The sequence below is a fragment of the Rhodamnia argentea genome, chromosome 6 (genome assembly GCF_020921035.1).
Source record: "Rhodamnia argentea isolate NSW1041297 chromosome 6, ASM2092103v1, whole genome shotgun sequence".
NCBI lineage: Eukaryota > Viridiplantae > Streptophyta > Magnoliopsida > Myrtales > Myrtaceae > Rhodamnia > Rhodamnia argentea.
The window spans coordinates 13,064,576-13,087,799 of NC_063155.1; the positions used below are offsets into that span (position 1 = coordinate 13,064,576).

At 37.6% G+C, this 23,224-nt stretch overlaps 1 protein-coding gene across 3 annotated transcripts; it reads left to right on the forward strand.

The window, feature by feature from the left end:
• The first annotated feature begins 498 nt into the window (after positions 1-498).
• Positions 499-8,509, forward strand: LOC115727500. 3 transcript variants are annotated; one of them, XR_007198904.1, is made up of 9 exons: positions 499-637; positions 865-1,167; positions 1,544-1,749; positions 1,887-2,237; positions 2,342-2,542; positions 2,688-2,758; positions 5,292-5,431; positions 7,191-7,806; positions 8,444-8,509. XR_007198904.1 is itself a non-coding variant. In XM_048281225.1 (8 exons), the coding sequence occupies exons 1-8, from the start codon at positions 598-600 to the stop codon at positions 7,529-7,531; spliced, it is 1,653 nt and encodes a 550-aa protein (XP_048137182.1). In that variant the 5' UTR covers positions 499-597; the 3' UTR covers positions 7,532-8,509. The 3 variants fall into 3 exon arrangements, 2 of the variants coding, with proteins under 2 accessions (XP_048137182.1, XP_048137183.1); XM_048281225.1 differs by having other exon boundaries at positions 7,191-8,509; XM_048281226.1 differs by having other exon boundaries at positions 1,553-1,749; positions 7,191-8,509.
• Positions 8,510-23,224: the final 14,715 nt, after the last annotated feature.

A 23,224-nucleotide genomic window follows, 5' to 3' on the forward strand; every position in this document is an offset into this window, starting at 1 on the left:
ATCGTGAAGAATCAAAAACGAAAACCATGGACGAAGAAGTTCGAAGAGAGAAAATAACTCGGGAAACGCCATGGATGACTGGCGATGAGTTCGTCGAAGCTTTGCGGAGGGTGACCCTCCGACTTCGGCTGGCTACTGAATCCGTGGAAGCAATGCACACGGGTGAGCGGAAAAACCCTAATTGCTGGCTCCTATTTATAGAGGGAAAAGCTCAGCGAACTGTTGATTGTGACGACGTCGCTTCAAGGAGGGAAGTCTGTCATGTGGTCCGCCGTCATGCGGTGTCGTTTCAAGTTGGTCCGACGCTTGAGGCGGAAATCGTCGCAATGGCTGATCGGGGACGACGTCGCTTCAAGGAGGGGGTCCTCCCATCTTACGGTGTCGTTTCAAGTGGGTCCGACCCTTTTCGGCTTTTACCACCAACACCATCGGACGCGGAAATTCTCGAATCCGCTCGGAATGGCGAAAATGCCCTCACCGTTCTTGCTGAATTCCCGAGATTATTCTAATTCCACCGGCTTCGAGCCGAAGCGGCGAAACCGCCATAGCCATTTAAAAAAGCTTCTCTCTGTGTCTCTCTCGTGCTCTCGATCGAGAATGGCTCGTCAATCCATAAGGCGTTTTCTCCAGAACATGCGTGAGTTCTCTGTCGATGTAAATTCCGCTGTTTATCTTTCGTAAATCCTAGAATCAGGAATTGATTTTCTTCCCCCTCATTTGCAAGTGTCTAGATTTGACGAGTTTGATTTTTTTCAGGTTAATACTGTCCCATGTAGGAGCCGTGTGTTTACGAATTCTATTCATCTGTGAATGAGCTCATATAGGGATTGGTTCCCGCTCTTGTTGTTCTGCCTAATCGTACAGGTCTCGCTAATGATGTGTTGAAGGGACAGGAGTCCCCTAGAAGTTTAGTGTTTGCTGTGCTTAGTAGACATCGGTCGCAAGTTTCGAAGGCCGAGGAGCTCGAACCCGATGAGGCGAAGAAGAATGGGGGTCGAGTTTCTCCGGAGTCCGAAGTGCAGAGGAAGATGCTTCATGGTTCTGGGATGAGCAGGCATAGCTCTGACGATGAGGATTTGGGCGATAGTAAATGGAAAATCGAACTAGCTTGGCTCCCGAAGGCTTTGGAGCCGGCGCTGCAGATGTGCAGGTGGGCTTTGCCGACAGGTATTTTAATTGCAATCTGTGTTCCTCCGCGGATAGTTTTACAACCTGGTGATAATGAGGAGTTTTGACAGTTTTACAACCTTCTCTTGTTACAATCACAATTGCTGGTTCATTTGCTACGAGTATAATGCCATGTTTACAACTTTATAGCAAGCTTTGGATGATGTGCATCCATTTCTGGTCACAGGAAAGGAGAAAGCTCTTTGTAACATTTCAGCTTGTTCAAATAAAGAGTTCATGTAATAGAGTATTAAGATGCATGTTCGGTGTCGCCTTTTCATTTAAGAGCAGAAGGTTTCTGGGCAGGGCCATATTGGTATCTATGCAATTCAGCATCTACCATGTGAAGTCATTGACATTGTAACTAAATTTCCAGGAAACGGAGGTCAAGGCGTAAGCTGTTCGCCACCAACTGCTAGGTCTGTTTCGGAGATCATTGCAAGCATCCAAAGGAGTAAAATGGGAGTCCAAGACTGGAGCCTAGGTGATCTTACTGTGGGCTTGTATCTTATTTATCTTCGTCAATCATCTGCAAATCCTTTCGAGGATATAAATGGCATTTTGATATCTTCTGATGCGATAGTAAGTATCAACCCGAGTTAGCTGCATATTGAGTAAATACATGTTTCTTTCATCTTCTGACTGAAAGTACAAATGAAGAGTTATGAGTTTCATATCCACTGAACTTTGTCTTTCATTTTGTGGATCCACTTTTTAAGGTCCAAGATCTCATGTATCACATTGAATTGGCAAAAGGTTGTTATAAGGATAGTGCTGCTGGTATTGCCAGAAACAGCATGCTTCGAGAAAGCGATGTGTTGAAATTTGTGAAGAACTCTAGCATCTTGAGGCCTGGTTACTACATAGGGATCGATTATCGCAAGAAACTTGTAATATTGGGAATTCGAGGTACACACTCTGTGTATGACCTGATCACTAATGTTGCCTCTTCAAGCCATGAAGAAGTCACATTTGAGGGGTACTCAACCCATTTCGGTACTGCTGAAGCTGCGCGTTGGTTTCTTGCTCATGAGATTGGAACCATCAAGCAGTGCTTAGATAAGCATGAGGTAATATTAGGTTCTTTTGTAACACAAAAAATATATGTCTTTTTAGAGTAATTTTCTGTTTCAGAGGTTTCATGACAAGTTTGTTTAACAAAGTTTATTGTCAGGGGTTTAGGTTAAGGCTAGTTGGTCATTCTCTTGGTGGTGCTATAGCTTCTTTACTTGCAATAATGCTGCGCAAGAAATCAAAAACGGAGTTGGGCTTCAGTCCAGAACTTGTTTCTGCTGTTGGATATGCAACACCGCCTTGTGTTTCCAGAGAACTAGCTGAAAGCTGCTCTGATTTTGTAACAAATGTCGTTATGCAGGTAGAAATACATTCTTTTTTGTGTTATCTTCTTATCTGGATAGCACAGCAGTTGGGTGGTGATAGTGGTGTTGATTTGCTGCAGTATTTTGGTGATTGACTTATTTGCAGCTCATCTTACTATTCTTACTTGAGATTATATACAGGATGACATAGTACCAAGATTAAGTGTCGCTTCATTGACAAGACTGAGAAATGAGATTCTTCAGACTGACTGGTGAGTGGAAGTTGCCCTGCAGAAGCTAATGTGACCTTTTTCTTATCATATTTGTGCAAGAAACAAGTAGCCTCCGCTTGTCAAGAAAATATTTCTGTATGTCAAATGTCCATTAACTTCAATAGAACAGCTCCTTGAAATCCTTAACAGTAAGGTTCTTCCCAAAGAAATAAACTAGCCACATATCTACTCTCGTGTCTCTCATACCAACCAACAGAAAAGTTTGGTTCCTCTTATTAACTGGCACCTAAGAAGTCACGTTTGTGACAAACTTATCTGTGAGTGGTTCATTTGGTGCTTATTGGCGATTTAATAATGAAGATTCTCTTCTTCTTTTGTTATTGTTATGAAATGATAACCGGGGACGTGGCAAGATTTGCTAAGTTGTTAATGGATCATCTTGATTAGCAATGATGCAATATAGTGTGGTCTGGAAAATGGAATCATCTTGATCTTCTTTTAAGATTGCATCTAATGTCCTCTTTCCATTGGGCATCGCCAAATGATTTTTCAAAGTTGTAACCCTTCTACTTATGATATAATAACAGTTCTGGTAATGACTCCGCAGTTAATTAGTTTGAGTCCTTGTGTCCAAAGACCACAGTGTATAATGTGATTGGAGAGTTGTAGTAGCAGGTAACCACATCCAAATATCAGCTAAAATAGATTATAAGTGCCAAAACTTGTGTACGGTGCTTACTTTAGTGCCAAAGCTTTTAAAACTATCACTTAAGTGCCAATTTTTTTTAAAAACTTTTACTTACAGTGCCAACTCCAATTGGAGCTGACATGGCTTGCCTGAAATCGGCCTTTTTTTATTAATATTTGAGCTGACGTGGCTTGGCGAAGTTGGCACTCAAGTGAGCATTTTTAAAAAAATTTGGCATTTAAGTGATCATTTTGAAAGTTTTGATGTTGAAGTGATCATTTTTCAAAAAATTTGGCACTTAAGTGATCGTTTTGGAAGTTTTGACAGTAAAGTGAGCGTCGTATACAAGTTTTGGCACTTTTAGTATACTTAAGCCTCCAAATATCTATAAGGGCTTGTGATGTTGAATTCTTCAGTAAATGGCAGAATCACCAGAGTGCAAGGACTAGCCCAAGTGGTTTATTAGCACTGACTAGTGACCTATGTGAGTTTTCAAGATAGGTCCAATTATAAACCAAATGCTTTTCCCTTTTGTCGACTAAATGTTGACATACATAGGTCCAATTATAAACCAAACGCTTTTCCCTTTTGTCGACTAAATGTTGACATTTTATTTTGGTCAATCCAAAATGGTGTCAATTTTGGTCAATCAAGTCTTAAGCTTGCAACTGATGGAATGTGGTGTTGGAAAATCACACAAGGCTCATCTTACAACAAGCCACACCACTTTTAGGCATAAAGAGTTAATCAGTGAACTTAATTGATTAAAATTGATAATGCTTATGACTCATTTGATGAAAATGTAATCGTAAAGATTCACTTGACCAATGGACAAAATGTTTGGGACTTCCCTTGTACATGTCCCTGAGTTTTCTTTTTGCTTCTTGGGATGTCACAGATAGGGTTCTGTCTTCATTCAGAACTACATAAGTTGCAATCTAGTGCTTATTCTTGCGTCAGTACAGACATTTAGTAGCTGTTGTCATGGGATGGTATTTTGCTTTAAAAGCCTTGATCAAGATGATGACGTTCTCCTCTTTCTTTGTTGCAATCTACTATTGATTTCAACACCAAGAGGCAGCTCTGTTTTGAAGTCGTTGAAATGCGTGCTTTCCAGAGTGAATTTGTTTCTAGTTGTTGTGGGTTAAAGGAATAATTCCGCAGGCTAAGTTCGTGCAAAGGACACATAACTACAGAAGATTCCTCCTCCATCCATTTCTGGGAGAATACGCGATGCAATTGAATCATAATCTTTCAGTTGATTCAATTAAATCCTAAATCCTTTTCAAAAAGTGCATTCGAGTCCTTTGAATGAGTGCCTCCTGAAATTGCCCACATGCCACTTAAAAGTTGCATACGCAATGTTCTTAAATTGCACTTTTGATTTTAAGTTTTAGGACTTAATTGCATCTTTGGATAATGGGTTTGGGACCATATTGAACCAACTGAAAGTTGTAGGACTCGATTGCACTTTTGGGTATAGGTTTTGGATTTTGATTGAATCAGTTGAAATGGTGAAGACTTGATTGCGTTCTTTACATAAGGTTTAAGACTTGCGATTCAATTTTTATTTCTGTTTCTATTATTCTCGTTTGCTCTTCATAGGAACCACTAGCTAAGTTACTATGTGCGACCGTTCTGTTTCCATTATTTTGCCGGAGATGTTTGCTATTGTATTGAGAAAACATGCAGATATTATAACCATTCCTCCTCATGAGGAAAATGAATTTCAATTTCAAGTTTTTCACTGTTCAGTTGTTCAATCCCATAGAATTCTCCTTTAATGAACCCTTTTCTTTTGGTTGCAAACAAAACCTACAGGATGTCTCAGAAGTGTATATGTGCTACTCTAATGTTTAACTTTGAACTTTATTTCTTCTGCAGGACTAGTACAATCGAAAAGGAAGACTGGAAAAGTATCATTGACCTGGTTTCCAATGCAAAACAGGTTGTCTCTTCAGTACAAGATGTGGCAAGGAAACTTGCTGATTATGCCAAATTCAGGACTAACAAAGAAAAATTGGGTGAGGCCTCTTACAGTATTGTGTTGCTGTATTTTTTAGCGAAAGTTATGTGATTGACTGGACCAGTGTTGCTATTTTCCTTCTGGGTGTGTGTATTGTAGTCTAAGCAGAAGGTGCCTTGTACTTATCTCTTGCTGAATAGACGGCTTACACTAGTGGGAGTCTGTGTTATTAAGTCAGAACTTGTAATTGAAAACCAACTTGATTTTATTTTATACTCCTTTAGAGGATATGCATAATGGGCTTCTGTTGCTTGTCTATCATAGAATTTGTATCTAGGTTCGGGGCCAAGTGTATTCCCAACTGTCATTTCTATCAACAGAGTTTGACTACAATTTTCTTCTGGGAGTGGTTCCTTTTTTTCAACTCTTATCCTGATTTCTAAGGGCTTGCATGGCAAGGATTCTAATCCCAAAAAGTGATTCTGATTAGAATTTATTTTTTCTAATTCTGTTCCCTGGCTGAGTTTTAGAGAATCAGAATGTGTTTGATAACTATACAAAATTTATGTTCCTAAAACATAAATGCATTTGGTAACTGCACAAAATTTCTATTCCCGAGGAGCAATTTCTCTTCCCAATTTTTGTCATTTAAGTCAAATAATTATGTAGTTACCTTATGAAATTTCATCCTGCATTTGGAATTAATTGAATATTAATTCATATTGATTCTCTTATATAACATATTGCATAAAATATTTTTTCGTGCTATTCTGTCTCATTTTCCCTTCATAACGAGTCATTTTACGCTTAAAAAAAGAGAGAGCATGTTGGGTTAGTGTGTTATTTCAGATTAGTTTAGTTATTTATCTTTTATTCTCGCTTGTCCAAATAGATTTTAGGCTCTCATAAGTAATTTTAGTGTGGTACGGTGATCCGTTGTTGAATGTGGCTATAATGAACAGATCAGTTATAGTATAGAACTTAAATAGAGATGTTGATTATATGTATTCTTAGCCTGTTTAATCCCTGCATTTAAAACCCCCCCAAAAAAAAAAAAAAAAAAGAGGTTTCTGAAAAGTGATATGTATATATATATTTTTTGCAGAATCAACTATTTTTTTATTCTTGTTTTTGCTCTAAAACTGTTCTCTGGAACATAATCATAATCAAAATTATTTATGTTACTAGACATGTTTTTTATTCTTTTTTGTTCTGAGGAACAAAATCAAAGAATTAGAATCATTGCCATGTAGGCCCTAAATCTTTGTCAAGATTTTCCATGGAAAAAATGCTATTATTCTTATCAGTTTTTAGTGGAACCTAATTATTAATGTACTTGCTCATCTTACCAATGTTAACTGAGTCCCTTCATGCAACATTGTGTGTGGATAGTATTTACTTGATGGTCCATAGGTTCCGTGCTTCTGGTGATGGCTGAACGATTTGACAGAACTATTATCTTGGATTTTAATTCCCTATCCTTTTATGAGCATTCATCCACAAGAGGACATGAGCTTGCCCTTCTGTGACTTGTATACCCTGGGATATCCATATACTGCTGCTTATCTGTTGGCCTTATCTGACAAACTTCATGCAACCCCCCAAACAAGACGGATGCCTTATGAATCAAATGCAACCTCGTGTTGCATCATCATTGGCCCATGTAGTTGTTCCTCCATACTCTTGTAATGTTAAATGCATGTTTGACAAATGGAACTATTGATCATTGAATTATTTCGACCTTCTGAGTGTCCCTTCCAGCAACAATAGCTTTCTCGTTTCTCTTGGATTTAACCATATTTTGATTTTGAAAACAGATCCATCCATCCGACAGGAATCCGCTATTGTTCCTAAAGTTCCCCCCAAGTCCAAACCCACAGCAAAGGGTGATGCTGTTATGGAGAAGGAGCAAACAATGCCTGAGGAGTTATTTGTGCCAGGTACTGTGTATTACCTGAAGAGAAATATGGACAGCAACTCAAATACTAGGATTGAGTACTTCACTCTATGGAGACGGCATCCTGGGGATCATTTTCAGAGGATAGTGCTCTCCAGCAATTTAATTTCGGACCACAAATGTGACAGCCATTATTGCGCATTAAGAGATGTACTCAAAGGTTTGCCAGCATCAAATATTGATGACGTCTTATTCCAATAATGATGCTGCGGAAGTCCCATCTTCTTTGAGGTTTATCAGCATGTAACCCCCCACATTCTTGTATACCCCTAACAAAAGGAGCTCCCACATCAGAATTTGAGTCGATCTCAGGTTTGTGATCATATGTGTTTCTTCACTGTCTGGGACAAAAGTGCTCGTGTTCTATACCAGCGTGGTTGTGCTAGTGAGGATGGATGCGGTTGAATTGATCATAAGCACGGTGCTCTTGCAAGAAGTCACACTTTGATGTGGGCCTCTTGCTTACTGGCGGACAGGTAAATTGTCAATGTAGCATGTTTAGTGTACTTTATGGGTAGTGAACATAATTTATGTTCACAGCACCAGTGAACGTATTGTACATAGTCTGTCTCACTCAACGTCGTGTTGTTGCTGCTAATATTTGGGTTGCGGGTGTGATCTTCTATTAATTGTCTGTCAGTTAAAATATCCGGACTCTATGTAAACATCAGCTGGCAGTACAGAGAATGTATCCACATATTCAACAAGAGAAAATTGGTTACACAATAAATTTTACTTTTACTATCTGATATCTTTGTTGGTTAGAACCACTGGATTTTAATTTGTTCTTATACCCATGTTAGTGCAATATTGATATTGTCGCTCTGCATACGTCCCCAGTGGAAAATATATGAAATACACTCGATATTGAGAAATATCGAAGCGGGATTATATAAATTCAGAGTCTCCACGGTGAGTACTTTTGTGCTAATATGGTTGTCATGGACACCTAGAGCATATATTGTTTAGTCAGGCTTATTGCTAAGCATGGCCTTTTGTTCGCATCATTGTAATTAGGCTAATGCCAGGTCATTTTGATGAGTTTTTATCCTGTTCTTAGGTTTAGAAGTATATGAGAATATTAACTGAAAAAGACGAATACATTTGAATCAGGGAAAGCTAGGAGCGAAGTAACATAGAAGACTGTGCAACCGAAAACATTGCTCGCCAAATCAAGGGGTAAAGATATTAGAGATCCTTGAGATTTTGTCAATTGTTCAATATTTGGGAACATTGTAAAAAATCCTAAATTTATTGCAATTTTTGTTGGGTTTTTAATTTTGACAATTGAGTTTATCTAACTAAATTAGCCTGAAATTGCAAATGCGGATAGATTTTAACATTTTTTTGAACTTTTTTATTAATTTTTCTATTTTCTTGCTTTGTTTTTTTTTCCTTTTCTTTTATTGTTTGCCTTTTCCTTCGATTGGACACCACTGGGCGTCATTGTTGGCCGGCCTCAGGCAAGGGCTACCTTGGCTAAATCAAGCGACCTCTACTGGCCATCGACAAGGCCTAGTGGTGATTGCAGGAGGGAGAAAAGGAAAAAGGAAAGGAAAACAAAATAAAAAATAAAGAAAGAAAACAAAAAATTAAAATAGAAAAATTAATAAAAAATTTCTAAAATTATTATAGATTGTCTAGGTCAGTGTCATCATGTCATGTAGGGCGGTTGACGTTCACGTAATTGATTTTTAGCCAAAATTGACCGAATTAACTCAATTGGAAAAATTAAAATGGTTGAGGATTGAATTGGTAAAAGTAACATAGGATTGGTATTTTTTGGACAATTTTGCTCAATTTCAAAAAATGAAGAAATTTGATAAAGAATCTGAGGGACGAAAAGTTCAAATATCGCTGCCAAGACTTTTAAGGGGTGGAACTTGGTGCAATAAGCAGACTTGAACATTTCTATTTGGGGAACTCGTGGGTGCCAACAAATCAATTCGTGAACAGATGACTAATGCACTTAATCTTCGATTAATTTAGCACCTTTTTTTTTTGTGGTGTATCTGTTACTGGAATGAATTTACCATTTGTCTCGTTAATCGATAATATCTCGTTAAGCTATCTCTCACGAGAAATAGGCCTCGAATCATCTTTTAAAGAAGAGTTAACTTCGACAGAATTCGAATTACTACAATGTTCCAACCATGACATCCATACAAAGATGGTGGCAAATAAATGCCGGCTCTCGTAACTTAAACCCCAAAGTGCTCCTTCGGGGCACAAATGTAAGGCACAATTTGCACATTTATTTTTGTCTAATTAGTGATGGTTTGGATCATTCTCTATGGACTGAACTAACTTCTGATTCACTTACATAGGATGCTGATCAAGCTATGTGGCCCTAGTTTCGTAGCCTTCCCAACCTAGTACTGCATGTATGCATCCCAATCCCAAATAGGATGCTGATCAGGCTATGTGGCCCTAGTTTCGTAGCCTTTCAACCTAGTACTACATATACGCATCCCAACCCCAAAAAACTTCTGTTAAGGTGTGTAAATTGATGGGCTTCTGTGATTGGAGCTTCATCATTCCTTGCCTATATTACGACTCATAATGGTTTAACTTCTTTAAGCTACTTTGCTTCACATAGTTCATGCTAGAATAGAGTCATAACACATCATAATCACAATAGTCAAAACTATGCCAAACCTAGGTCTTCTTATGGCATTTGAACTTATTTGATAAGCCAATGTACGTCCTTTAGATCCATTATCCAATGTATAAGGTAAGCATTCATCTTGCGATGATCGGCACCTATTGCCTTACTCAAGTGCCCTTCTCGGAACCCACTTTTCCATTTTCTACGCATCCATCAAAATAAAAATTCAACCATAGCTTTGGCCAGTGTTCTTGTTAGCATCTAATCATATAAGAAAAAGTACAAGTGAATATGGTTCTATGGTAAAACCAGAAACTGGAGAACCGAACTAGTGTAAACAAGGCATCATTAGGTTTTGGGTATACGGGGTAGATTCCGAGTTCTAGGTGCAACTAGGACCTGTAACATGGAACTTGCGTATGTGTTTTTCTTGTTATATGCTTTTGCATGATCATGCGGTATTTCATAGCGTTTGATGATAAGTGTGTAATCCGAAAACATTAGTCTAAACTTTTATTTCTGGCGATATTCATGACTGAGACTTTTACTTTGTCAATATTCATATCTTGTGTATCTCAATATGAGTTATGGTGAATGGATTGTAGCAATAAATAGTGGTCATTAGATGTGATAATTTACTACAATCGTTTAATTAAAAATACAGGTGAATCTGAATAGACCTTGGAACCGACAATAGAACTTGTGACATGGTAGATTTTAGGTTCTAAAAAATGAAAAATTAGTTCTAACGAGCATATTTTAATTTGGAATCTGAAATTTGCTCACACCTAAGAAAAGGATCGGTTTCTGTCGCCTTGGGAGTACAATGCAAAGCCGCTTAGCCAGCTCCGTCGTCACTTGTAGATGTATCACGCTTTTGCGTATGGGCTGCTCAAGTTGATTGATCCGACGTTGTCTCACTCATGAATCAATTGCTGGCTTCTTTCCATTTGTTGTGTCGTACAATAACTATGCACGTGTCGCTCTTCGATAAAGTAAAATGTAAATAGGAAATTAACCATTATGAGTCGTAATCTAGGTAAGGAATGATGAAGCTCTAGTCATAGAATTGACCCACCATTTTAACAGAATTTGGGATTGGGACGCGCATTTGTAATACTAGATTAGAAAGGCTACAAAACTAGGGGCCCATGAGCATGATCAGCATCCTATGTAAATGAATCAAAAGTTAGTTACAGTCCATAGAGACTTATCCAAGCCATCATTAATTAGACAAAGTTAAAAACGTAAATTGTGCTTTACAGTGTGCCCCTAAGGAGCTCTTTGGGGTTTAAATTAAGAGAACCAACATCAATTTCCCGCCATCATTGTATGGATGACATGGTAGGAATGTTGAATTAATTCGAACCCTGTTGAAGATGGCTCTTCTTTTAAAGATGATCCGGGACCTATTCCTCTCGAGGGAAAGGTTAACGAGATATTACCGATTAATCTATTATTACAATTGTAAAAGTTTGCAACTATACGAGAGTACTTAAAGAGTTAATTCAATAACAAAGATGGATCGGCTATCGGATCGATAATATTAAGTCAACTAACTCAAGCTTGCACGGGCCGGGTTGGAGAGGCATCACGAACACACTAAACTAGATTAGAGGCTTTTGGGCTGTGGGTAGGCTCTAAGCCCACTTACAATCTTGTAAATACTAATTAACACATCCGAAGTCTGTTTAAAAAACTAAATAAGTTTCTAACCCTATTCCGCAGTCAAAGTGAGTGAGACGTGTGAACTAGTCATTGACTCTCTACTACGTTAACTAAGGTCTCCATAAAAGATTGTCGTCATACATAGATGTCTTCTTTCTAATCTTTCATCCTCGTAAATGTCATTTTCTCTGGTCATATTGGCACCAGTGAGCTAATTTTTTTTTTCAATTGTTGGAGAGGTTTCCATGTTGGAGATTTCATTAGTTTGGGACTTCTCCCAAAGCCTTTGTGTAGATTGAAATTTTTTTTCTCTCTATTTTCCTTCAAATTTTCCTCCATCCAGGACTCAAATTGGCAGGTTAAAAGTTATGAACATCTACATGCAAACTTAATCGAATATACTATCTGTGATTTATATTTGCAATTCGCGAATTAGAGATATGGTTTGAAATAACTTTTGACGATCCCGTGTCCTCTATTTGGAAGCATGAATGTTTTGCATGAGGGACCTATGGATTTTCCCTACACATTGTCCTCTACAGTTGGCATTTTGATGGCATTGTTCGCTTCCTAAAATGCATGGCCAAGCCAAACGCATTCGAGATCATGAAATTAAATTCAGCTCATCTATCTTACTTGAAGACTCGATCAAAACCTTTTTATTGCGTGTTCCTCTAGTTTATCTCGTGTACTAATGCTAGGTGTATTCAAATCGATATGAAATCGGTTTACAAAGTAATGTGACAGATTATAAGGGGGTATTTGAACAAATGAGCCGCATTCGCGTTAGTAGAGTTTGTCGCATCACATAATGAAGCGGCATTTCAATTGGTCTTAGTATAATTAGGGAAAGCCTTTCAACATAAGTGGAGAGAGAGAGAGAGAGAGAGAGAGAGAGAGAGAGAGAGAGAGAGAGAGAGAGAGAGAGAGAGAGAGAGAGAGAGAGAGAGAGAGATCATTAGAGACAGGATTGTATTCTAGTGCCTGAGTGGGAGCTCATACAGAGTCAAGACCAAAGGAGGAACATGAGGAGACACTTCCGTCCCAAATCAAACGAAAGACTTGACCCCATTATGCGCATTGAGACAAGCCTTGTAGGGCCATTACTTTGCCAATGTTAATCGGATAGAGGAGAACGGTCTCGGTTCTTCCATTCAAGCTAAAGCTCTTGGCCAATATACGCCTCGTTGGCTTTTTCAAGTTGTCTTTACACGTTCAAAAGATATACCTTGTGATTCTTACCAGACGAGATGGATACGCGAGACATCCCTAGACCAATTAAGCATTCTCATTTCTAAAAGTGTATATTATAGTACCGTCCTTCAACACTGTCTTAGCTGGTTAATGATATCATGTCAACGTGTCATGCGATATAAACATTTCATAAATGCTCAACTTTTTCCTCCACACATGCGATACAAGAATTAGCCACTCATATCCTGGGCCATTTGAATAAGCAAAAGAAACCCTTCTTTTCTATATGCTCATTAGTTGCACCCACACGGTGACAAGTCCATAAACCCTAATTTTTTTTTCTTGAAATTTATTTGAAAATGACTACAGTATTGTCGTTTCTGTTCTTTGCAAGAAGATTATATACCATCCCCCCCCATATTGTGGTTTAGACTTTGAATGATTGCCCCCTGTTCAACCTACACGAGGAATAATCAATTCATATGATATTCGGTGTATATTTTAGGACATCAAGAGTAGATGACCTGTAAGCTACTTTGTTTTGAACTCTTGAAAACGAAGCATTCATGCTTTTGTCTCTTCGTCGTTAGGCAACAACATTGTCTTTGACATATGCATGTCTCGATCGAATTAAATAGGTGCCTTGAACGTCAAGAGTTTTGTTGCTAGATGTGTTGAACTTCAATAAATGGGGCCCTTTTTAGTCCTGTAACACACGTGGAATGGACAGGGACATTGATGAGATGCACGTTCTAGAGTTCTTTCAAATGGGTTTTAATCGTTGGCCGGTGGGTTTGCTTCTTGAAAGGAAAAACCCTTTTGTCTTTTCAAAGCTCCTTTGGGTTTGTTGTGACTAGAAGTGAAATATGTCGCTTATAAGCAAAAATAGATGAAAATCGATTATATTCTAACGGTTTTAGTTTTTAGACTTAGTTTGTCATTCTTGATTTTTGAAAAAAAAATGTGATTTGGAATACATAGTTCCGCATATACTATTAAGTTGAGTGTCGCACATCATTTAGAGCCGGATTAAAATTTTCGAAACATCTAACCATGGCGATGTGGTCATCGTGCTCAAATATCTCTCTCAAGGGTAGACAATTTTGTCCTATTTTTTTCAAAACCATTTTTCTAGAGACCCTATTCAAGTTTTAACACATTTAGTGGAGATTAATTTCGGAGATCTCGAGAGTATTCCTATGCCATCAAACATCAATATGACAATTTATGTCCTAGTCAGCTCTATATGCAAAGAAGTATGGGAAATGCAACCCCAAGAGTAAATGATGCCTACCCTAAATCATCAAGTGTGATTCATTCCTCTGATGAAGACGAAGTGTGGGTAAAAAACTTATGTTTTCCTATCCTAGATTGGGTCTCACCACATCCCACCCATTGCCAAAGTTTTAAAAAATGTAGGTTTCTTCTAGAATAAGAAACACTTACATTATATGAATGCAGAAGTAATCAAAGGAAAAAAGATTAAACCCTAGATATTTGGCAATCATCCATACACGTGCAATGGCCCCATCTGCAACTCCGGTGTCGGCTTGACCAGTCCTGAGGGCACACAAGTCAGCATCATTCTCCAACACCATCTTTTGTCCTCACAACCAAACTCTTCATCCTCTTCATTTCATATTCATTTGATTCTTCATTTTTTTTTCTTTGTTTTTTGCTTGCACTCCTCTCTCCCATTTGGAAACCCTAGAAAGAGACACATGCATGAGTAATTTGGGTCAATGTACCTGTCATTTTTCGTGTTAGGTCCTATGATTAGTGATTTTAGTCTATCAATTCGAGGATTTGTTTTCACTTTTCAGCTAGTCTTGGGCAGTTTTGTTTGGTTAGATGAATCAATTATTAGCTGAAAGAGACGAATTCGGGTAATTTTAGTCATTTAGTTTCTATTTCATATAATTCAAAATTTCTTCTCGTAGAAAACTTTATGAGTTTTGTTAGGGCGTGGGCTTAATTATATTATGCAAATCACCTTAAAGCTACACATGCAAGTTACTTCGTGCAAGATAGTATCCACAACAACACGAGTGCCTTTTGGATAGTAAAAACGCTCGCGTTTGCTCTATCTTTACCCATTATTGGCCAATTAACTCGACAAGATTGGCTCCTTAATTAAAATTAGATTCTCAGTGGGAGGAAACTTGATTCCATCATCGCTCTGATTAATGGGACATAAGCTATAAACATCATCTGCACGCAAACTTGATTAATATTTACATGTTCATAGTATTCATATTTGTAAGCCACCAATCAGAAAATTGGTCAGAGGTAAATATGATCCTATTAGAAAAGGTGCAGCCAAACGCATCCAACAAAAGAAGCGGCAACAAGAAAGGGAAATAATCTGAACAGTAAGGACTGGACAAATCATGTTAGAGTCAATGTAAAATTGAAGAAAAATTGGGAAGATAAATCTTTGTTAAATGCCACATTTACGAGGGAATAATCATAAAGGAAGAAGTGGCTTAAGGAAGAAGGGAGAATTATATTTTGTTTAGTAGGGACAACTACTTGTTTTGTTGCGAGTTTCCTAGTTCTCGCCGACAAGGATAAGGCCTTCTCTCATGTTTATTATGGATGACCGCTATTTCATCGCTTTCGACGATTCCAACAAGGCTACGGTGATAACTGCGCTGGGACCCGCTCGTGCGGCGGTTTGATTGGAATGTGATCAAGAACAAGTAAACGAGAAGCCACGAGAATGATTACGCCATCAACCAAGTTATTTGATAATTCACCGCCAAGGTAGCTGGTAATCACTTGTGTTAGACTCGGCCAGAATGTTCCGTCTACGTCGTGAGCAAATCTCTATGCTGTTCGTGATATCTTGTTTGGAGCAACTCGCTGTTTGCTATCATATTAATGGGCTATAGTGACCGGTTCGCAAATTTCGAAATTTTAGATCGCGGGTTGTGCAGATTAGCCATACCTCAATCCATATATTCTCCAACAAGTGTAATATTTTATGGTAACGCCCATAAGAGTCGTTAACTTTACAAGAGAAGCGAGTGACATGTTTTTTTCTTTCCAAAAAGCGGCGACCGACAAGACACAACCCCTTCGCATTTTCCGTATTCTACACATTTCTTTTCTACTGGTTTCGGAAAAGAAATTCTTCATATACAAAAAACATTGGATTTGCATAACCAAAAAAATTCCGGGGGATCATACAAACGCGGCACCTACATAAGATTAAACAATTTAATGGAGGTGATTATTGATTATACAAATTCAATTGTATCTATTTATTCTCTTCCATTGAAAATAATATTCAACCTTTGATGTTTTCAAGATAGGAAAGTTCACAAAAAACCCATCTGCGAAAAATCCTAGATCCAAGAGTTAAGAACTTTTTGAGGAAATAATTAAAAAATTTCACAAAAGACCACTTCTATATAGTTTAAAATTTGATCGTATTAGCCTAAATTATTTTTGGAATGATTTTGCTTACATTAGTACAATTTATTAAATGCTCAAAAGTCACTTTTACATTGTATATCCCGATTTTCCAAATATCAAATTATCACGTCACACGTCCTTAATTAGACACTTTCATTGGACAACACCTATTGAACTATTTATTCACAAAGCCATACAATCATCGCATCAGCTCCACATTATTATCAATTTGACGTTTTCGTTGATCGGCATTGGAAGTACCAAATAGATTATATTGAAAGTCAAATCAAATTGAAATTAAACTTAATCGTTTCCACAGTGATCAATGTGTCTAACCTTTCCTGAAAGCTGGTTTTTCTTTAAAATATTTTTGTATGCTGTTCTACCAAGCAAAAGTTGGGAAGAACTCCTAGGAGAAAGTCAAGAAATAATTAAGTAAAGGGTATATCATTAGAGATAGTTAATATATAGAATATGAAGATGGAGAGACCGAGCTCTAACGGTGGATTCCTTTTTCAGGTAGAAAATTTAAAGTGCGTTGGCTTCCATTTTATGCTCGTGCATTCATCATAAGATCTCCTGGCTTATACAAAGCAAATTCAAATTATTAGTCCGCATTTTCTTTCTATTTTGATATTACCTTTATCATTAGGTTTTACTTTGGAAAAAGCACGTCATAATTTTTTACAAAGTGTGACAAACACCTCCTAGTTATGGATCATCCAAGCCGTAGCTTACATTAACTTTAAGGAAACAACTCCACTCAACTTCAAGGTGTTACAGACTTATACTTCTAAATAGGGATAGAAGCAGGGCGGGTATATCAAGTACCCGATCTATTCAAATCCTAATGGAATGTAAACAGGTAGTGGGTTTGGAAAAGCAAGATAGAATTTAAAAGTTCAAGAACTAGATTGAACATTAGGCTAAAGTTTAGGGACCACATTAAATAAAATAAAAGTTCAGGGACTTTCCCAACTTATTTTAGGTTTGAAACCCTTTCCCTATTTGTTAAGCTTTGATTAGAAGCCAGCTAAAAAATGGATGCGCGCTACTAGCGCGGCTCGCTTCGCTTTTGTTGCGGAGTTTGCTGCTTTTCATTTTGTTAGGGGTACGTGTTTGTAGGGAAAGAGGGCGTTTCCACCGTGAAGGATTCAATCCAGCCACAAGTTCCCCCACGACAACCTTATTATGACTTCACCCCAACATTGCACATTGGGTCAAACTTCAAAGACCATTTGTATTATTATTGTTGACATCCGATTTTTAGTTAGTTTGTTTTCATAAAATTCATAAAAAAATTAGTAAAAAGTCAAAAAATTGCAAAATCAACTTTGGGAGCCTTGGCCAAATCTAAGGAACCATTTTTGAATAAAAAATAATTTTCATATTTTTTGTGTTTTTAATATTTTCTGAAAATAGGAAAATATTTAGAAAATAAAAAAATAGTATTCAAGGCCAAAAAAGTACAAAAAAAATATTTAATAATTTTATTTTAATTCCCTTTTCATTTTGGCCACATAAAATTTGAAAAATTTGATTTAGGGCCATAGGTTCCTTCATTAACCATAGTCTCAAATTATCCCAAAAATTACATTTTGAGTCATTTTATTCAAGATTTTCTACTTTTTAGAGTCATGACATTTGACTTTAGTTCCTCACATTTTATTATGACCCAAAAGTTTGAATAATTGCACAATTTGGCTAAAAGAACCTAAATGAACAATTATTTTTTAGTTTAGGTTTCACTTTAAATGCAATTAATCAAATTCTAGGATGATCTTGCAAATCCGGCTCCGATACCTTCTAGTTTTCATTACTCTAAATCTAATGGTGGGGTTAGTTTGGCTTGATCCAACCATTTAGAGTTTGTAATTTTGAAAATACAATTTTCGGGTCAGAGTCAATTTGAAATTTTTTCGTGAGTCGGGTATGTCGGGTCGCATTGAATCCAACCCAACGACCCGGACGATGATCATCTTCCCCATATGCCTTTTCAACGTAGGTTCAAGTGCCCAAGATAGGTTGAACTTTGACCCCAAAATCAACGACCTTCTTGGCCATGATCGGAGATGCTAATGGGTGAGCCTTTTAGCCCTCATCCTTTTGCGTCAAACGCACCAAGTCTTGCCGTCTTGGACTGCCGGAGCTATGACGGCTAGACAAGTATTTGCCGCGACAGTACCAAAAGTCAACTCTAACACTAACGGATCAAATTGGGCGTCAATTCATGCATGCCGGAGAGGCAAACCGAACCGATGGAATCCTCTTAGTCTCCGGCTCCATTTGGACCTAATTCCACGTGAGGTCACGTGCCATGTGAAGTCAGTGGACACCCTAAGCTCGCGCAAAATCCAGTTCAAATTGGATAAGTACTAATTCAACGTGTTTTCGCAAAAGGAGAGGTTCATTTGGTTCCACAAGTGAAACAGAAGAGAGAGAGAGAGAGAGAGAGAGAGAGAGAGAGAGAGAGAGAGAGAGGAGCTCTGGGCGTCCGCCATTGATGAGAACTCGAGTGAAGACTGCTCAGCTTCGTCGGAGCAAACCAGCAAGAGTTAAGGCTCGAACCACTTCGGGAAGCTTCCTCTCGGCTCCAGTAGGCGATCGGACCAGCCTGCATTGCCGGAGAACTCCAAAAATGGTGAGTCGCACATTCGAGCTCTTCACTATGCATCCATGGCGGAGCTCGCCTCCGACCATGATCTTTGAAATTATTGTGTGCATTTTAGTTCTTGAACATCTATGCACCCAACCTGTATGTTTGATTGCATTGATTTCGCATGAAAAGCCATGGCTGAGCTTTGAAAAACCTTGAGTCCGTCACGATCTCCATAGCCAAAAATAGATGTATCTAGGTCGATCGGGACCTCAAGTAAGTTTACTTAGACTCCATTGATGCTGTTTGACCGTTCATTTTAGTTCGATTCTTCATTTTTGCACGTTAATTTCCGCCATGGCCGTGCTCTATGCAAGCACCGTTTTAGTCCGGATTGTAGGATTCAATATTAGATTTAAAAATTCTCGAAAAATAGATAAAAAAATCAGAAAAATTAGAAAAATAATAAAAAAAATAAAAAACGTCACCGTTTTAGTCCGACCCAGGACTAATAGGGCCTGGGTTGGACGCCTAGTTCGCGTGGGTCGGGTCAACCCTGTCCGAAAAATATAAAAATATTAGAAAATCCGAAAAATCAATAAAAAATCATAAAAATTTCCAAAAAAAAAAAATAGAAAAGAAAGGAAAAATTTAGAAAAATTCGAAAAAACCATAAAAAAGGGAAATGACCATATAAAGCTGGCCAACCCCAATTTGTCTCAAATCTTTCCCGAATCATCCCCAAACTTAAATGGATCATTCTCTAAGCCTATAGGGCTACACTAGGTTTTCTATGCGATCAATTGATTGATGATTTCATCCATTTTATCCATACGTGTTTGACTCCTTGATCTATGCACTTCCTTTATTGATCGTGACTAATAGGATAAAAAATTTCTGTTTGCATGAAACCCAATAGATCATTAGAACCTACCTTACCCCCAAATACATCCGTATGGATTATTAGATTAGGAAATCACTCAACTTAGATACCAAAAGGGCATCGATAACATTCTTGACGTAACCAAGTCCCTGAACCCTTTTTTTTGGTTTTCGTGGAATCGAATGATATCTCCCGATCACTCGATAGGATTTCCGATCATACCCTCCAAAAAATGATTGGTGGCGACTCTGTTGGCATGCACACTACGAACATGTCACCTAACCGCACGAAGGTTGACCTCGATTTTAAAACCTCACCGGCACGATTTGGGTAATGGGCCGTGGGAGGGGCCTGTGTGCGAAATCCATCCATTGCGAGTTGGACGATGACGACCCATTAACCCTTGAAACTCATTCGGACCTTGAGTTGAAGGTCGCGACACATATGCATTTAGAGCACGTTACCGAAAGAAGTCTGAAGGCTTTAAGTGAAAGAAATTTGCAATGTAGTTATATTACTAACGAACTGAATGTATGCAAGTGCTGTTATTTAGATCAATGGAGGAAAGTATAGTTTAGTGTGATTGTCCAAAAAATCATGAAAACTATAGAATTACTTCACTTGGATGTTCATAGGTTGTTGAGGTTTTCTTCAAGGAAGAGTGCCAAATTTATGCTAGCACTTGTGGATGACTGCTTGAGGAGGACTTAGGTGTTTATGATTAGGCACAAGTTCGATGCTGTTGTTAGGATTAGCTAGTTGAGAGCTTTGATCGAAAAGGAGATTGGTAAAATGATCAAGCATATGTGGATTGACAGTAACATGATGTTTTGTTCAGAGTTGTTAAACGAATTTTGCATGCATGAAGGCATAGTGAGATACCGCATTAGTGCTAGTGAACTACAACAGGTTGTAGAGTTGATGAGCAAAGCGTTAATAAAGATGATCCATAAAATACTCTCTAGTGCTAGTATGGTTAGGAGATTCTTGACGGATGTTTTTAGTATGGCGAGCTATTTGATGAATAGATTATCATCTATTGTAATTAAATATCAAACCCCCGAAGAAGCCCTGGCTTGGATGTGGAAGACGTCCGTAGCGCCTGAGTCCATTGGGAACGTGGGAGACTAGTAGCGAAGTTTGGAATTCTTAGTGATGCGATTGTGACTTGGCTCAAACATCGAGCCAAGGTGGAGATTGTTGAAATTATGTATCAAATTTGAGCCCGAAGCAAGAATCTGAATTTTGAGGATAAAGTGGAAAGCAAAATCTTGCATATCCGAAATTTCCTTTTAAGTATTGGCATTGTTTTATGATATTTTAGTGTAGGGACTCCAAAGTGGAATTATCGTGAAAAGAAGGTTTCGGAAAGTCCATCGTGGATTTTGTTGCCAATGGTGTCAAAAAGAGAAGAAATTTTTTATCATTCTAATATATGCTATCTTAATGCATTGAAGTCATAGGCAAGATTTTTTGAAAGTCCAACATGGACTTGAAAACTAAGTTTCGGTCAACTTGGGCCCATATGTATGTATGTATGTAAGTATGTATGTATGTATGAAGGTTTTCTTTTATGTAGCATTGTTCTAAGTGCTTGGCAAAAGGTTTTTTTTAGCAGTGAAGATTCTCGTGGAATTACATCTACTATTCAAGTGTCGAAATTGATTAAATCTTGTGTTAAGATTTGTGTCATTTCTTTTGTAAGATTGAGAAATTATTTTGCGAGGAATCGTGGAGCTAAATACTTGTGGGATATTTGATGTAATTAGGGTCAAGGAAACACTAAAAGTATTTGAGTGGCTCGAGCATGGTTTATAATCTCCGTTGGATCACTTGTTCTACAGTGAAATTTGTTGTTGCTCTCTCCGTGGGCATAGATTTCTAAGACCGAACCACATAAATCTGATGTCCAACTTTTTTTTTCTTTTTCTATCTATTTTATTATTCGATCGCTTGTTTTATGCAACACTTTGTATGTTAAAATATGAGTTGTGGTATGTAAATTGTATCGGTAAATGGTCATCGGATGTGATATTCACTACGGTAGTTCAATTAAGATAATAAATGAAACTTGATAGACCTTGGAACTGATCTTGAAACATATGATATGGTAGGTTTCAGGTTTCATAATATCCATGGTAGGTTTCAGATTTCAAAAATTGGAGAACCATTTTCGATAGGTAGGTTCCAAGTGAAACTTGGATTTAAAAGTCCAATAATTACATGATGGGGAGATCCAGGAGAAAGGTCAAAAGTTAAGCATGTTGGTTATTAAGTTGTGCCTTTTCTTATCCCACATACGAAAGATGGGAGTATATCGGTCGATTTGTAAGTGTAGAGTCTGCTAGTTTTACAAATGAAAATAATAGGTTAAGTAGGTTGGACCCTATAATACCCTCATGTGGGTGCGGGAATAATTGCGCAATTAGTAGGCACACTTAGCACTTGGCATACTTGCGCACACGTGGACTAGTTTTGTCATTAATCGGAGACTTTTATTTTTATTTATTAAAATTCGAATTTATAATTATAAAGTAACCATCATTGTGACTCTTCACAATATAGTTATGACTATTTTATTATTAATTAATTTCAAATTTTATTTTACCTAACAATTGTTAGGTGCTCTTACAACATTTGGAAGGTTGCAATTTTCCGGACATGACAGTTTAAACATATGAAGAGTATATGTTCAAATTTACAATTTTCGAGACACGAGTTGTACTCTTTTCAAACGAAAATTTAGGTTTTTTTTTTTTTTTCGGAATAACATGTCTATTTACAAAAGAGGTCGATATTATACATTCAACATTTCTGTTTAATAATTTACTTATTACAATTCCATTTTCGTTTTCTTTTGAATAGATATACACTCTTCTTTCCAATTGTTTCTCTTTTGAAAGTTTTTGGAGAAATATCGAAATTGCTATCTAACATTCTCATTTCGAGACTTTGTTGTATCCTGGAGAATGTTTTCTTGTAACTATCGGAAACATTGTAGGGCAAATAATTATTTAAAGAAAGTGCTATCACGCCTCAAAGTCGGGTTCTATTTCTTTCCATTTTGTATATTATTTTCCCAACGATTTTATGAAATTATTTGGTAACAATGGAGTTAGTGTCCATCAAAGTTATGAATCAAGACATGGTGAAATTGGATCGGTTTGATGTCAATAATTTCACTTGTTGAAGAGACAAGATAATGTTTCTCCTCACTGCCTTGAAGATTTCCTACAATATATATCCCAATTTGATGCCTATGGGGGATCCAATGCCTACCATTGAAGGAGGACAGCCAGGTGCAAAAACCATTGAAAGGGTCAATAAGGAGAGGAAGAAACATGAAGATGATGAATTTCTCTATCAAGGGCATATTCTGAACACACACAATGCGATCGATTATATGATTTAGAAAGCATAGCTATCGCAGAGAATCTTTCCACGAAATCAAATAATTCCAACACAATCAAGTCTATCCTTTCCTCCCGACCACCTAAAACCAACTTACACCCGGGACAACCTACC

Bases quoted from the DNA above. Each gene is read 5' to 3' on its own strand.
- LOC115727500 (XM_048281225.1), top strand. From the start codon at position 598: ATGGCTCGTCAATCCATAAGGCGTTTTCTCCAGAACATGC. The intron at 2,543-2,687 runs GTAGAAATACAT...GATTATATACAG, and splicing joins TAACAAATGTCGTTATGCAG to GATGACATAGTACCAAGATT. The intron at 5,432-7,190 runs GTGAGGCCTCTT...TTTTGAAAACAG, and splicing joins GACTAACAAAGAAAAATTGG to ATCCATCCATCCGACAGGAA.